This window comes from Microcaecilia unicolor, chromosome 6 (genome assembly GCF_901765095.1).
Source record: "Microcaecilia unicolor chromosome 6, aMicUni1.1, whole genome shotgun sequence".
In the NCBI taxonomy this organism is placed as follows: Eukaryota; Metazoa; Chordata; class Amphibia; order Gymnophiona; family Siphonopidae; genus Microcaecilia; species Microcaecilia unicolor.
In genome coordinates, this window is record NC_044036.1 from 228,470,395 (window position 1) to 228,486,077 (window position 15,683).

The following is a 15,683-nucleotide window of genomic DNA, read 5'->3' on the forward strand; positions in this document are numbered from 1 at the left end:
GACACTGCAGAATATTCTGCCAGGAGCTTAGCAGATTAGGCATTGAAATTGAGGGTTTGATTAAGGAGAGTAAGGTATCATCCGCGAACATAGCAAGCTTATATACCTGCTCACCCACTGTAATGCCCGATATGTCAATATTAGACCTAATTGCAATAGCAAGAGGTTCCATGACCAAGGCGAAGTGCATTGGTGAGAGAGGGCAACCCTGCCTAGTCCCCCTAGACAAGGAAAACATTGAGGAATTCCCTCCATTGATTCGCACACACGCTCTAGGGGAATTGTAAAGTGCTTGAGTCCATTCCCTAAATCCCAGTCCAAACCCTATTCTTTCCATGACACTAAACATAAAAGACCAGTGGACGCAATCAAAAGCGTTCTCCGCGTCAAGACCTAACAGGCACAGTGGAATTTTAGATGTTTTAGCTACATGAAGCAAATTAACCATTCTACGAACATTATCTTTCGCTTGCCTTTGCGGACCAAACCCGACTTGATCTGGATGTATTAATTCCAGGAGGACTTTAGCTAATCGATTTGCCAAAACCTTTGCTATAATCTTTAAATCTGAATTGAGAATGGAAATAGGACGGTATGAGGCGCACTCCGTCTTGTCTTTACCTGTTTTTGGAATCACAGCTATCCAAGCTTCCAACATAGATGGTGGGAAAGCCCCCCCATCATGGATACCATTAAGAAACTCAACCAAGAGAGGAGCTAACTCGCCTCTAAACATCCTGTAAAAGTCATTCAGTAGGCCATCTAAACCTGGGGCTTTCCCAATAGGCAAATCCTTAATAACTTTAATAACTTCATCTACCTGAATGACACCTTCCATCATACTATGCTGTTCCTCTGTCAAGGTGGGTAAATTCTGAGATGATAAGAAGGCCACTATAGTGTCTTGGCGAATTGTGGAATCAGCTGAATATAATGATTGATAGAAAGACTGGAACCTCTGACGAATCAAAGAAGATTTATATAGCATTGTGTTCTTGCCATCTCCAATACGAAGAATTGTATGATCAAATCTACGCTGCCTCAGCTTAAGAACTAATGAACGACCCAGTTTGTTATGGTTAAAGTACTGAGTAAGCTGTTGCTGACCCTGAATAAATCGCAATTGTTCTGTGTAAATATTATCGAGTTTCAGCCGAAGAGCCTGGATCTGCCTCAAGATAGCAATTGAAGGAGAAGACTTATGGATATTTTCCAAATGAGACAATTGAGAAGTGTACTCAGCTATTTCCTTTCGCCGGGCTCGAGCCCAACCACTAGCCTGTTGTAAAAAATACCCCCGAGAGACTGCCTTTAACGCATCCCACACAATCCCTAAAGAGGGTCCAGAGGCCAAGTTTGTATCCAAGTATTCCTTCAGGAGTGTACGATAGTTAGCAACAACCTTGCCCTCTCTCAGTAGGGAGACATTCAGTCCATCTACTATCTCGGTCTTCCTCACAAAAGGATAACAGCTGAACCCAAACCAGGGAATGATCTGAAATGGTAATGGGGCTAATTCCAGAAATATATCTACCCTGAGCTAAATACACATCCATTAACACATAGTCAATGCAGGAATAAGAATCATGCGAGTGCGAGTAAAAGGAATAGTCCCTAACCTTTGGGTAATGTAGTCTCCACACATAACATACTGCTAACGTCCTAGCCAAATCCCCCAGTGCCTTAGAATTTATAACATCAAGCTTCGACAGCCCTCCAGACTTATCCAAAGTTGGGTCGAATGAAGCATTAAAATCATCTCCAAAACCAGTTTACCATAGGTATCAGATTGAACAACTTTACCTAGCTTTGTAAAAAAATTCCTCCTGTGACTCATTGGGCGCGTAGACTGCCACCAAGGAAAAGGCAAAATTATTTAATAAAACCTGCAAATATAGAAACCGACCCATAGGATCCTGCCGTATCTTCAGCACTTGAACCTGCAAAGATGAGTGCAGCAAGATAGCAACGCCCCACTTCTTCGATGCGTCAGCAGCAGAAGCACAAAAGACATTTGGGTAATGATGATGGACCAAGAGCCTCTCATGTTCCCGTTTTAAGTGAGTCTCCTGGAGAAAGATAACATGCGCCTTTTGGGAACTTAGTTCCTTAAATATCTTCTGGCGTTTTTGTGGAGAATTAAGATCTTTAACGTTATATGTCAAAAACTTTAAGTCCATACTCATTTAATCAACATTATCTAAGCCCATTACAATAAGCATAAGAGTGGAAAATGAGAAGAGAGAAAAACAAACCCCCCCTAGCCCACCCCATCCCCCTCACCAACCCCCTCCCTGCACCCCTCCCCATCCCCTCCCCATCCCCTGCAACCCCACCTCAACCAACTAACCACCAGACAAAGAATCTCCCCCCTCCCAATACCTCTGTCTGGGTAAACAGAAGGAAGAGCCACCCACAAGCACAGCACCACTCAAACCATACCCTATCCACCCCCCCCCCCAAAAAAAAACCTATTCATCCGCACCATTTCAAAAGTCACCTCAACTCTCAAGCACCCTACCCCTACCCCATTAACTCACTTACACACCATTCACCTCTCCTAAACATCCACCTGCCACTTTCCCAATTGACAAATACCCATAAAGTAGTAACAAATTAATTCACAGAGCTTAAGTATAGACAGCAAAGGACTGAGCTGGGTAAATAAAGCAAGCAGCTATTCAAGCATTCTTAGGCTTGCTGACAACTCTCTTCCACTGCTGGAGTTTAGTTCTAGCAGTTGAACTCGGATCAGCCGTAGGCTCCTCAGCAGTCGTCAATTCCGTCTCTTTTAAGATCTTCCAAATTTCAGGTAGAGAACGCAGCCGATGCAGCTTCCCTCCGGCTGTGAAACAAAGAGCAAAGGGGAAAGCCCACCGATATGGAATTTTATTCTTGATCAGAACATCCAGTGCAGGTTTCATTGCACGCTTTACATTCAATGTAAATTGAGATAGATCTTGAAAAACCGTGACTCTCCCCTCGTTGTATTCCACACTATTCAACTGGCGGGCCCTCTGTAGCACCTGATCTTTCACTGCATAAGAACCAAAACAGATTATAATATCCCGGGGACAGTTTACCTAGTGCTCTGTGAGCTCTCTCTATCACAAAGTCCTCCGAGTCCAGAAACTTCCCACATATCAGCCTGGCAATCACTGGCACATCTTCTCTGTCACCCGATTCAGGGACCCCACGTAGACATAAATTGTTGCGCCGCCCTCGATTCTCCAAGTCATCTATTTTATGCTGCATTTCTTCATATGAGGTAATTAAGTTTTTAAGATGGGCATCAGCTGCGTTTAGAAGCTCATCTTGAGTCTCTGCAGGTGTCTCTAGCTCTTCCACGCAGCCACCCAGTTCCTGCAAATCAACACAAAGAACATCCATGCGGTCTAATATCTCTTGCTTAGAAGCTATTATCTTGTTTCGTATCTCAGTAAGGCAGGCTGTTAGTTCCTTAGGCAACCCACGTGAAGCATTTCCAGAGCATACCTCAGTTGTAGACAACGCAGAGTCAGAGTGCAAAATGTGCTCAGAGGAAACATGGCGCCTCCAGACTTTGCCCGCCAACCTGCCAGGCTGCCGCGGATTCTCCTTGCGAACCGCCAACATTTCAGCTAATCAGGCAACCGGGTTGATCCTGGAAGTGGTAGGTACTACTCAGTCAAGTTTTTATTCCAAATTCAAGGCAAAAGGATGCCAATGTCGCCAATTAATATCGGGGGTGCCACGGAGCTACGGACTCAAGCAGCCATCAGTGCTCGTGATGTCACTTCCTCCTTTTCACATAATCTTTTAACCATGCTGGTTGTTGTTTGCTCTTTTTTCCACTTTTGCTAATTTGTGGAATACATCTAGTCTGGGCTTCCATGATGGTATATTTAAATAACATCCACGCCTGATTTAAAGTCTTAATCTTTGTGGCCAATCCTTCAGCTTGTTTTTAACTGTTTTTCTAATTCTGTCATAGTCTTCCTTTTGAAAATTAAAAGCTACTACAGTAGATTTCCTTAGTGACTTTACTCCAGATATCAGCTCAAATTTGATAATGTTATGATTGCTATTTTCCAGAGGATCCAACACCATTACCTATTGTACTATGCCCCATATTACACTAAGGATTAGATCCAAAATAGCTCCCCCTCTCATTAGTTCCTGGATCAGTTGCTTCAAGAAGCAGTCATTTATTACATCTAGAAATTTCACTTCCCTAGCACTCCCTGATGTAACATTTATCCAGTCAGTATTAGTAGAAGTGAAATTGCCCATTATTACAATGTTGCCCAATTTGCCAGCTTTCCTAATTTCTGTAAACATATTTTCATCTGTCTGTTTGTTCTGTCACGGCAGACAGCAGTAAAGCCCTACTTGTATAGTCCTTCCCTTCACACCTGGAATTTCCATCCATAAAGATTGCACGCTGCTATCTGTTTCATGTAAAATATTTATTTTGACTCAATTCCCTCTTTAACACATAGCGCAACCCCCCTCCAATTTAATTCACTCTATCATTGCGACTTAATTTGTACCCTGCTAAAATAGTGTCCCAGTGATTGTCCTCCTTCCACCAGGTCTCTGAAATTCCTATTATATCTACCTCTTCCTTTAGTGCTATATACTCCAATTCTCCTACCTTATATTTAAGGCTTCTAGCATCTGGATATAGACACTTCAAACTGTCTTTTTTACTTGCATCTACAGGCTGCTTTGAAGATAACGGGGAAAATTTGCATCCTTTACTCTGTTCTCCCATTGAACACTCCTGGGTTTCTTTCACCATTATTGAAACATCTCTATTGAGATTCCATAAAGATCCTGTTTCAATAGTATCCTTCAAGGATACTCCACAATGAACCATGCGCTCCTGGGTTACTGTAGGCTTACAGAACCTCCCTCCCACATTTTCATAAGTTATTGGTACCCACATGTATCAAGACAGCTGGCTCCTCCTCAGCACTATCTAAAATCACATCTAGGTGATGTGTGAGATCCGCCACCTTCACAACAGGCAGGCAAGTGACCAGGCGATCCTCATGTCCACCAGCCACACAGCTATCTACGTGCCTAATAATCGAATCACCAACTACAACAGCCATCCTAACCCTTCCCTCCTGGGCAGAAGCTCCTGGAGAAAAATCCTCAGTGCGAGAGGATATTGCATCTCCTGGTGAATTGGTCCTGGTTACTTTTAACTTCACCAGGGTGATGCTGTCCTTTTAGGAGACCTCCAAGGCAGCACAGGGGCTGCCATAACTGGAGATGGGACTTCTCTACAAAGTGTAGGTCTTCTCTATGTACCTCTCTCTCTCTCCCTCAGCTCCTCCTAGTCTGCTACTCTAGCCTCAAGAGAATGGACTTGTTCTCTGAGAGCTAGGTGCTGTTTGCATTGACCACAAACATATAACAGATCACCAACTGGGAGAATCATATATGTGACACTCAATCCAAAAGACTGGATAGCACCCCTCTCGCTGCTTGACTGCTGTCTGCATCTTAGTATTACAGAGCTGTTTAATTAAAACTTCTTAAGGTACTAGGGATATTAGATTAATATAAAGAGCCTTAAGATTATATGGCATAATTTGTAATTTTTTTAGTGTTTGCTTCTCAGAAACGAATTACATGTAATTAAAACTCTAATGAAAACTCTGTTCTTGTTATCCTAATTAGAAGAATCGACTATAAATGAAGAGATGTGCTAGGGGTGGGTGGGAGCTGGGGAGGGGGTGGAAATAAAGACTGAATTAGGCCCTGCAGTGCCTTCAAGAGGCTATCTGTTAATGCTGTGGCATAAAGTTTACATTTAAAACTATGGAGAAAAGGGTACGGAGACTAGTTAAAAAGTTTATTGGTTTTTTTTAAATTCTAAACTGTCTTTATCAATAACCTACAACTCCTCTTTTAAACCCCAATCTAAGTTACCAAAGCACAGAGTAAAATAATGTTCATTTACCCAGAGGAATGTCCTCTTCTCTCAGAGCTTCTCAGGACTCAGTATAGATGCATTTCCAATTTGGCATTCCTCTCTACATTGAATGAGAAAGTGGTTCGTGACCAACCAAGCCAGCACACAGAGGCGTCCCACCTTATCCACCTTTGAAGTTGGGATTTCACCGAGGACATTTAAATTAAACTAAACTATCATCGCCTCCCTTCTCAATGACCTACATTCTACTCTTGACCAAAGTAATATCTCCCTTCTTGTCTTTCCTGACTTAAGTGCAGCCTTTGATTTGGTCAGTCACTCTCTTCTCTCTAGGTTATCCACTGTTGAAATTTCTGGGGTTGTGCTTGAGTGGTTCTCTTCTTTTCTGACTGATTGTTCCTTTTCTCTCTCCCTCATTCTGGTCATCACTGTTTCCACTACATTGTGGTGTCCCCCAAGGTTGTCTACTGTCCCTAATCCTTTTCAACATTTTCCTTAGTCCCTTAGACTCTTTAACGTCTGTTAAATTCTACATCTACATAGATGATATCCTCTTGGTTTCAACCCAGGACCCTTATAACCCCGACCTTTCTGTGCTACAATCTTGTCTTGATTCTGCTGGCTCTCTTCAAATCACCTTGTCTTGAACCTCACCAAATCTGTTGCACTTCAGACACCTTCCCTCCATGATTCACTCTTATGACTTGCTAGTACTTTAAAAAACCTGAGTGTATCTTTCGACTCCCAACTCTTTTTTAGTCCTCCTATTTCCAATGTTGTTCATGTTTTCTTTTTTTTTTCACTCCGTAACATTGGTTCCTTGTATAGTTACGTAGATGAATCCTCTTGTGCCACCTTCTTATACGCCTTGGCCTCCTCATGCCTTAATTATTGTAATGTCGTCTTTTCCATTCTTCTTAAGAGTCTACTTAAGCATCTTCAAGCTGTCAAAAATACCTCTATAAAGCTATTTACCTGTGCACACCAGTCTGACCATTTTCACCTCTTCTAGCACACCACCACTAGCTTTCTATTCCTTTCCATATTCCCTTTAAGATTCTCACTTTAACTCACAAGGTGCTATACAATGGAATGCCCGCCAACCCTATCTGCCCTTATTTCCCCTTCACCCCCTCCCTTCCCTGGTTACGCATTTGGCCCTGGCTCATCATCTACTCATCACTCCACTTTCTTTTGCATAGCATCCGTTCTATGGAAGGCCCCTTCCAGCTGAACTTTGTTTAGAGCAGTCCTACTCACGTTTTAGGACTGATTTGAACATAACGAATAGCCAAACTGGGTCAGACGAATGGTCCACCTAGTCCAGTATCCTGCTTCCAACAGTGGCCAATCCAGGTCACAAGTACCTGGTAGAAACCCAATTAGTAGCAACATTCCATGCTAAAATCTTGGCTTCCCCCATGTCCATCTCAAAACAGACTCTGGACTTTTCCTCCAGGAACTTGTCCAAACCCTTTTTAAGCCCAGATATGTTAACCACTGTTACCACATCCTCCGGCAGCGAGTTCCAGAGCTTAACTATTCTTTGAAAAAATATTCCCTCCTATTTGTTTTAGAAGTATTTCTATATAATTTCATTGAGTGTCATCTGGTCTTTGTACTATTTGAAAGAGTGAAAAATCGATTAACTTTTACCCATTGTACACAACTCAGTATTTTATAGACCTCAATCATACCCTCCCTCAGCTCTCTCTTTTCCAAGCTGAAGAGTCCTAACCTATTTAGCCCTCATATGGGAGGAGTTCCATCCCCTTTATCATTTTGATCGCTCTTCTTTGAACCTTCTCTAATTCCACTATATCTTTTTTGAGATACAGTAACCAGAATTGAATGCTATACTCTTCAGCGTATTATCTACAATGACACCTATATCTTTTTCTTGAGTGCTGACTCTTAGCATCAGATAACTATGATTCGGATTATTCTTCTCATTTCCCCTATTCATGATGGTCTTCCTGGTTTCTGGAAATTGAGGACACCCAGCAGATATCTGAATGTCAGATGCCTTTTTTTTCTTTTGTCTCTGTTGCTTTATTTTCTCTTTCTGACACTTCCCTTTACTGTCATGTTATATAGGTTCTTTCTTTAATGAGAATTATTTTTTATTTATTTGTTGCATTTGTATCCCACATTTTCCCACCCATTTGCAGGCTCAATGTGGCTTACAGAGTTTTGTTATGACATAGTCATTCCAGGATGTCAAATACAATTAGTAATGTAAAAAGATTAAGTAAGGGAAGAGAGAAGGAAGGTGTTAAGCAGGATAGTATAGAAGGTAGACTTTAATAACTGGGTGGGTTGGTGACGTAGGTTTGTAAGGCTATGTGTTCTCTTTGTATGCCTTGTTGAAGAGATGTGTCTTCAAAGATTTGCGAAAATTAGTTGTTTCGTCAATAGTTTTCAGGGTTGTAGGTAGTGCATTCCACAACTGGTAATGTTATTGGTACATAATAGATTGGAAGATAACAGTTAGTGTTACATAGAGCACATGGATGACATAGTAGAAATTTAGTAATTGAATTAAACAAGAAATTAAATAAGCAGATATAAGAGAAAAACAGTTCTGATTATAGGTAAAGTGGAGATGTGTTACATTTGCTGATCATTGTGGTATGCCTTGTTGAAGAGGTAGGTCTTCAGCGATTTACGAAAATTAGTTAGTTCATAGATAGTTTTTAAGTAGAGCGGCAATGCGTTCCATAACTGTGTGCTCAGGTAAGAAAAGTTTGAAGCATGTGTTAGTTTGTATTTTAGACCTTTACAGCTGGAGAAGTGAAGATTAAGGAATGTGTTTGATTTTAATTGAAAAGGCAGTATATCAAATACCGAATAAACTAAACTAAATTAAGTGCTCGTGTTCTGTATATTTATGTGTGCATGGGGCCTGTAAATGAAGGAACTCAGTTATAGAATTGCCCTTTAAGTGTCGAGCCTCCATTCACTCAGGGGCTATAAATGCTTCCTCTCAGCATCTTCAAACAACTTGAGATGCCAGGTCCTAGTCTAAGAATCATACAGAGGTCCTCTGAACATCAGTGAACAGCACTATTACTGAGCCATTACCCCATCTTCCCTACCCGACTGCATACAGAAAATGGACTTGTTGTTCAGGATGTGATCTCACCAAAGGCAATGAGATCAGACAGTAACATTAGAACATAATACATGACAGCAGATAAAGACCAGTATGATCCATCTAGTATGTCCAGTAAGGTTGTTAGAGTTATACCTGCTGTCATTGGAGCCGACTCTGTGGGTGCTGTGGGTACTTGAGCACCCCCAATATTGAGAAAATTCCTTGTATGTGTCCAAGGAGGGGTTATTTTCATTGGGCTTAGCACCCCCAATAATTTTGAAAAGTTGGCTCCTATGCCTGCTGTTCCATGAAGGTTACACCCTCTATGCCTTTGCTTATCAATAACAGAGAAGACACCATTTAACCATGTTAGCTAATGATATCAGCAACAGAGTTCCAGTTTCACCATGCAATAATTAACACTGCAAAAATGGTTTACTTACATAATACAATGAATGGTCATGAGCAGGCAACTTATGGCTTCTATTTTTGACAACAATGCATCCTTGGAAGGCCACTTTAATGTTTCTAGGTGGAACACTATACTGGTACAATTTTTAGAACCCTTATGACTAACCTGCAACTTCTCGTCTCCGCAGGTTTTCTGTCTCTTCCTGCGTTATCGCCATGAGCTGTTCCATCTTTATTCTAGGAAACACACAAATTTACTTATACTCCAGTAATCAAGCTGTAATTACGGGATTACACTGTGGTCACAGAGTGTAAACCAGGAACATGAAGTTTGGAGAAAAACACTCTTAACAGGAGGGGAATCAATCAAATATGTTTAAATAACTATGAAGTGCATGTGTGTGTGTGTGTGGGGGGGGGGGGGGGGGGGGGCAGGCAGCAGCCAGAGTAATGCAAGTGGTATTGCACAAAAACAATAAGTTACAAAGCATACACAGTTCTGGATTTCTAAATAGCCATGTTAGGGTGGCATAAAACTGGAGGTGACACAAATAGCAAGAAAGGGAAAACGGAACTGCCAAAAGGCTCCAAAAAACAAGAAACAAACTTAATTTTAGGAGGGGGAAGGAATATAGAACTGAGGTGTTGATGCTCAAAACCTAATGCTGGCATTAGAGGCAACTAGCACTGGACTAGTGCACACACTAATGTGCGCAGAATGTTCAGAGGGCCCTAGCGTAGGAAAAGTGTGCGCCAAAGATGGCTACAAATTGAATTTAAATGTACTCAAACAAATGTTAATGAGGTCATTTGGTATTCCCTTCCAATGCTCAGGGAACAGCATAGAAACAAATACTGCCCTTAATGCTGGCAACTTACCACCAGCTCGGGAGTGGTGGTGAAGGTTTTGAAGAGGGGATTTCTTTGGAATTTCTCACTTTAAAATGCTGGTTTTCTCTTATTTTAGAACATACAGTGGGGGAAATAAGTATTTGATCCCTTGCTGATTTTGTAAGTTTGCCCACTGACAAAGACATGAGCAGCCCATAATTGAAGGGTAGGTTATTGGTAACAGTGAGAGATAGCACATCACAAATTAAATCCGGAAAATCACATTGTGGAAAGTATATGAATTTATTTGCATTCTGCAGAGGGAAATAAGTATTTGATCCCCCACCAACCAGTAAGAGATCTGGCCCCTACAGACCAGGTAGATGCTCCAAATCAACTCGTTACCTGCATGACAGACAGCTGTCGGCAATGGTCACCTGTATGAAAGACACCTGTCCACAGACTCAGTGAATCAGTCAGACTCTAACCTCTACAAAATGGCCAAGAGCAAGGAGCTGTCTAAGGATGTCAGGGACAAGATCATACACCTGCACAAGGCTGGAATGGGCTACAAAACCATCAGTAAGACGCTGGGCGAGAAGGAGACAACTGTTGGTGCCATAGTAAGAAAATGGAAGAAGTACAAAATGACTGTCAATCGACAAAGATCTGGGGCTCCATGCAAAATCTCACCTCGTGGGGTATCCTTGATCATGAGGAAGGTTAGAAATCAGCCTACAACTACAAGGGGGGAACTTGTCAATGATCTCAAGGCAGCTGGGACCACTGTCACCACGAAAACCATTGGTAACACATTACGACATAACAGATTGCAATCCTGCAGTGCCCGCAAGGTCCCCCTGCTCCGGAAGGCACATGTGACGGCCCGTCTGAAGTTTGCCAGTGAACACCTGGATGATGCCGAGAGTGATTGGGAGAAGGTGCTGTGGTCAGATGAGACAAAAATTGAGCTCTTTGGCATGAACTCAACTCGCCGTGTTTGGAGGAAGAGAAATGCTGCCTATGACCCAAAGAACACCGTCCCCACTGTCAAGCATGGAGGTGGAAATGTTATGTTTTGGGGGTGTTTCTCTGCTAAGGGCACAGGACTACTTCACCGCATCAATGGGAGAATGGATGGGGCCATGTACCGTACATTTCTGAGTGACAACCTCCTTCCCTCCGCCAGGGCCTTAAAAATGGGTCGTGGCTGGGTCTTCCAGCACGACAATGACCCAAAACATACAGCCAAGGCAACAAAGGAGTGGCTCAGGAAGAAGCACATTAGGGTCATGGAGTGGCCTAGCCAGTCACCAGACCTTAATCCCATTGAAAACTTATGGAGGGAGCTGAAGCTGCGAGTTGCCAAGCGACAGCCCAGAACTCTTAATGATTTAGAGATGATCTGCAAAGAGGAGTGGACCAAAATTCCTCCTGACATGTGTGCAAACCTCATCATCAACTACAGAAGACGTCTGACCGCTGTGCTTGCCAACAAGGGTTTTGCCACCAAGTATTAGGTCTTGTTTGCCAGAGGGATTAAATACTTATTTCCCTCTGCAGAATGCAAATAAATTCATATACTTTCCACAATGTGATTTTCCGGATTTAATTTGTGATGTGCTGTCTCTCACTGTTACCAATAACCTACCCTTCAATTATGGGCTGCTCATGTCTTTGTCAGTGGGCAAACTTACAAAATCAGCAAGGGATCAAATACTTATTTCCCCCACTGTAAGCGTTGTCATATAGGGACAGACTGAAGGCCCATCAAGCCCAGTATCCCGTTTCCAACAGTGGCCAATCCAGGTCACAAGTGACTGGCAAGATTACTACTACTACTTATCATTTCTATAGCGCTACTGGACGTACGCAGCGCTGTTGCAAGATCCCAGAACAGTAAAACACATTTTATGCTGCTTATCCTAGAAATAAGCAGTGGATAGGGGGTCCCATGATGCTTCGGGGGGGGGGGGGTCCCATGATGCTTCGGGGCTGAGAGGACGCTCGGGCACCTCGCTCCGTCGGCGAAGCTCAATTTATCTGCTTAAAAAGCCCGATTCCCAACCCCATTAAGGTAAAAGGTGGATCGCTATACGGAGAAAGAAAGGCAGCATCGAGGGAAGGAGTTTGGGGGGAAAAAAGAAGGGCCGCGAAGGGCTATGCCGGCGAAAACGCCACGGCCCCAAAGAGAACGCACGCAGGTCTCTCCACCTAAGATGGCGACCGCATCCACTTCGGCCACATCCGTCCCAGCAGCGATGGCAACCGTAGTTACACTGCAAGACGAAGCAATACGGGAACTGACCAAACAGCTGACAGCAGTGCTGGACGATAGACTTTCCAAGTTGCAGGCATCAGTGGATAACATAAATGAAAATCTGGAGAGGCAAGCAACGCGGTTGCAACAGGCAGAGGAGCGGATTGGCAGGCAAGAAGACCGAGCGGACACGCTTGATCGGAGACTGGCTGAGGTGGAGGAGTTGGCGAAAAATCTCTCCCAACAAACGGATGATCTAGAGAACCGCAGCAGACGCAGCAATATACGAATTATTGGTCTGCCGGAGACAGTTAAAGATCAGGATCTGAGAGACTTTGTTATTAGATGGCTCCCAGGGCACCTTAAATTGGAACATCTGCAAGGCCAAGTTCGTGTAGAGCGAGTGCACCGCGTAGGCGCGGTAAGGGAAGCAGATCGCCGCCCGAGGCCAGTGTTAGCAAAAATACTGGATTATTCAGAGAAAGAACAAATAATGCAAGCATATAGAAAGGCCCGGGCGGTGGATTATGAAGGTACAAAAGTCTTACTATTCCAAGATTATTCGGCAAAGGTCTCCGAACAGAGAAGAAGGATGGGGCAGCAGTGCAAGGCACTCTTTGATAAGGGAATTCGATTTGCACTGTTGTACCCCGCAAGGGTTCGCATCACCCATGATAATAAAACACTTTTCTTTACGGATCATCACGAGCTTAAAACTTTTGTGGAAAAACTTTAGAGAGTCCTTTTGATAACATAAGCGGATGAGAAAGCAAAGAACAGGAAAAATGGACAATGTGTAAGTAGGAAACTAAAGACTAAAGACATTAATGCAAGCAGTGAACATGAGGGAAGTATAATGCTAGCTGCAGTGGAGTATAAATTGCACCAGGAGGGCAAGCAAAACGGCTGCCAGGAGGATATACCTGCTAAGGAAGGAATGCAGGGACAATGCCCAGAGGCAGGCGCACAGTGCACATGGTAGAGAGCCGGAAACCGGAGGCACAATGTGGAGCTGCAGATTATCCTGACTAGGAGTGGCCATGCCAAACTGAGTGCGCAAAAGAAGAGAACCACTGAAAGGCGAAGAAGCTAGCTGTTGAAGCGCAGATGAGGTGATCGTGTTCATGGTCAAGCTGCAGAAGAAAATAGTTAAGGACTCTAATGTTATACTGTTTATCTGTTTAAAAGTTGAAGTTGAATTTATGGAAGTGGTGGGGAAATATTTAGGAGTGAAAGTTGAATGTGAGAGGGTATGGAATGTCAAAGTATTGAGGGGGGTAGGACGCACAGAGTGGAGGGTTACTGGTAGGGAAGGAGAGGGATCTCCTCCTGCTCTTTCTTTGATGTCTGTTTGAAGAGATATATGGGGGGAGGAAATCGGGGGAAAGGGAAGGCGGGAGCGGGGTGGGGAGGGGAAAGAGAAGGGGAGGGCATGGAAGAAGGGCTGGTGGGTATTGGCGCTAACTGGGGAAGGAGGGAGGGGGGGAATATGGTATGGAAAGGGAGGGGGGGAGGGATGTTAAGGGATTTGGGTGCACCATTGGAATGAGGAACGGGAATAGGTGGAATGCCAAAGAATTGGGGGGGTTTAGCTGGGAGACTCCCCCGATAAGTGGTAAGATTTTGGCTGCGGGAGAGAGTAAGATGGGCATGTTATGGCGGGAGTGGCTCTAAGAATAGTGACTTTAAATGTGGCAGGAATTAATTCGCCAGTAAAGAGAACAAAGATCCTGCAATACCTAAAAAGATTAAAAGCTGATGTAGCCCTGCTTCAGGAGACCCATCTAAGCAGTATAGAACATGCCAAATTGCGCAGGGATTGGGTGGGAGAAGTATATTTTGCATCTTACAATGACCGACAGAGAGGAGTTGCTGAGTTAATAAACAAGGCGGTGGCATTTACCTTACAGGAGGTGAAACAAGACCCAGAGGGTAGATGGGTGATAGTGACGGGGAGTTTGCAAGGGCAGAAAATAGCGCTGTGTAGCTTGTATGCCCCAAACACATATTCCCACCATTTTTTCATCCAGCTTCAAACAAAATTAGCGATGATAGATGATTACCCTTTACTAGTAGGAGGGGACTTCAATTTTACCAGCGACCCGTCCATAGATTGTCAACCACCGAGGCAACCGCTGAAAAATCATGGCGAGAAGGGAGTAAATTACTTATGTGAAGAATTAGCATTAGTGGATGCCTGGCGTCTACTGCACGAGGAAGAGAGAGATTATACGTTTTTCTCATGCCCGCATAAGGCGCATGCTAGATTAGATTATATACTGGTGACCGGGGTACTGTGGGGTAGGACGCAAGGGGCGGAAATTGGAGAAGCGGACATCTCAGACCATGCACCAACCTGGGTAGACATTGAGTGGAATATTCCTAGTAGGCCTGGTAGATGGCGTATGAACACAGCCCTATATCAGAACATAGAATTTAAAGAACATTTGGTAAAAGTGTGGCAGGAGTACGTGGAGGAAAATAAGGTGGAGGATGTAGGCCCCAGAATCTACTGGGAAGCAGCAAAAGCAGTTATCAGGGGGAAGATAATAGCTTATGGAATAACAATGCGTAAGAAGAGGGAGCAGGCTCTAGTTACTATGGGCAGGAGGTTGGGGGAGGCTCGTCGGAGATATATTGCCCGGCCGATGGAGGGGAACAGGCGAGCTTATTTAGAAAGTAGGAGAGAGATGCAACGCCTGCTTACTGAGAGAGCGCTATATAGTATTAAAATGTACAAGTATAGGATGCATAGGTGGGGGAATAAAACAGGGAAATTATTAGCATCCCTGGTTAAAAAGCGTTCGGGGAAAACATACATTGCCAAATTAAGAGGGACGCAGGGGAAGAATATTACCACACAGGCAGAGGTAAAAGAAGCATTTACACGCTTCTATGAGGAGTTATATGATAGAGGAACCTTTTCAGATAAAGCATGTGAGGAATTTTTTCAAAATTTGCGTCTCCCGCGGCTAGGTATCACCCAAGCTGCGCAGTTGAGTGCTCCCATCACAGGGAAGGAAATTCAAGGGGTAATTAAGCATCTAAAGTCAGCGAAAGCGCCAGGCCCAGATGGACTAGGGCCAGAGTTCTATAAGATATTACAGAACCACTGTATTCCTGCACTAGCAGAATTATTTGACGAGCTCCGAGAG

General features: G+C 43.6%; 1 protein-coding gene across 2 annotated transcripts in view; it reads right to left on the reverse strand.

The window, feature by feature from the left end:
• The window catches only part of LRSAM1 (leucine rich repeat and sterile alpha motif containing 1), a 1,377,704-nt gene that overhangs the window by 543,590 nt on the left and 818,431 nt on the right, over positions 1-15,683 (reverse strand). For both annotated transcript variants that reach the window (XM_030206572.1, XM_030206573.1), the window contains exon 15: positions 9,604-9,674. In XM_030206572.1, coding sequence (XP_030062432.1) covers positions 9,604-9,674 — 71 coding nt within the window. The remainder of the gene's footprint in view (positions 1-9,603; positions 9,675-15,683) is intronic.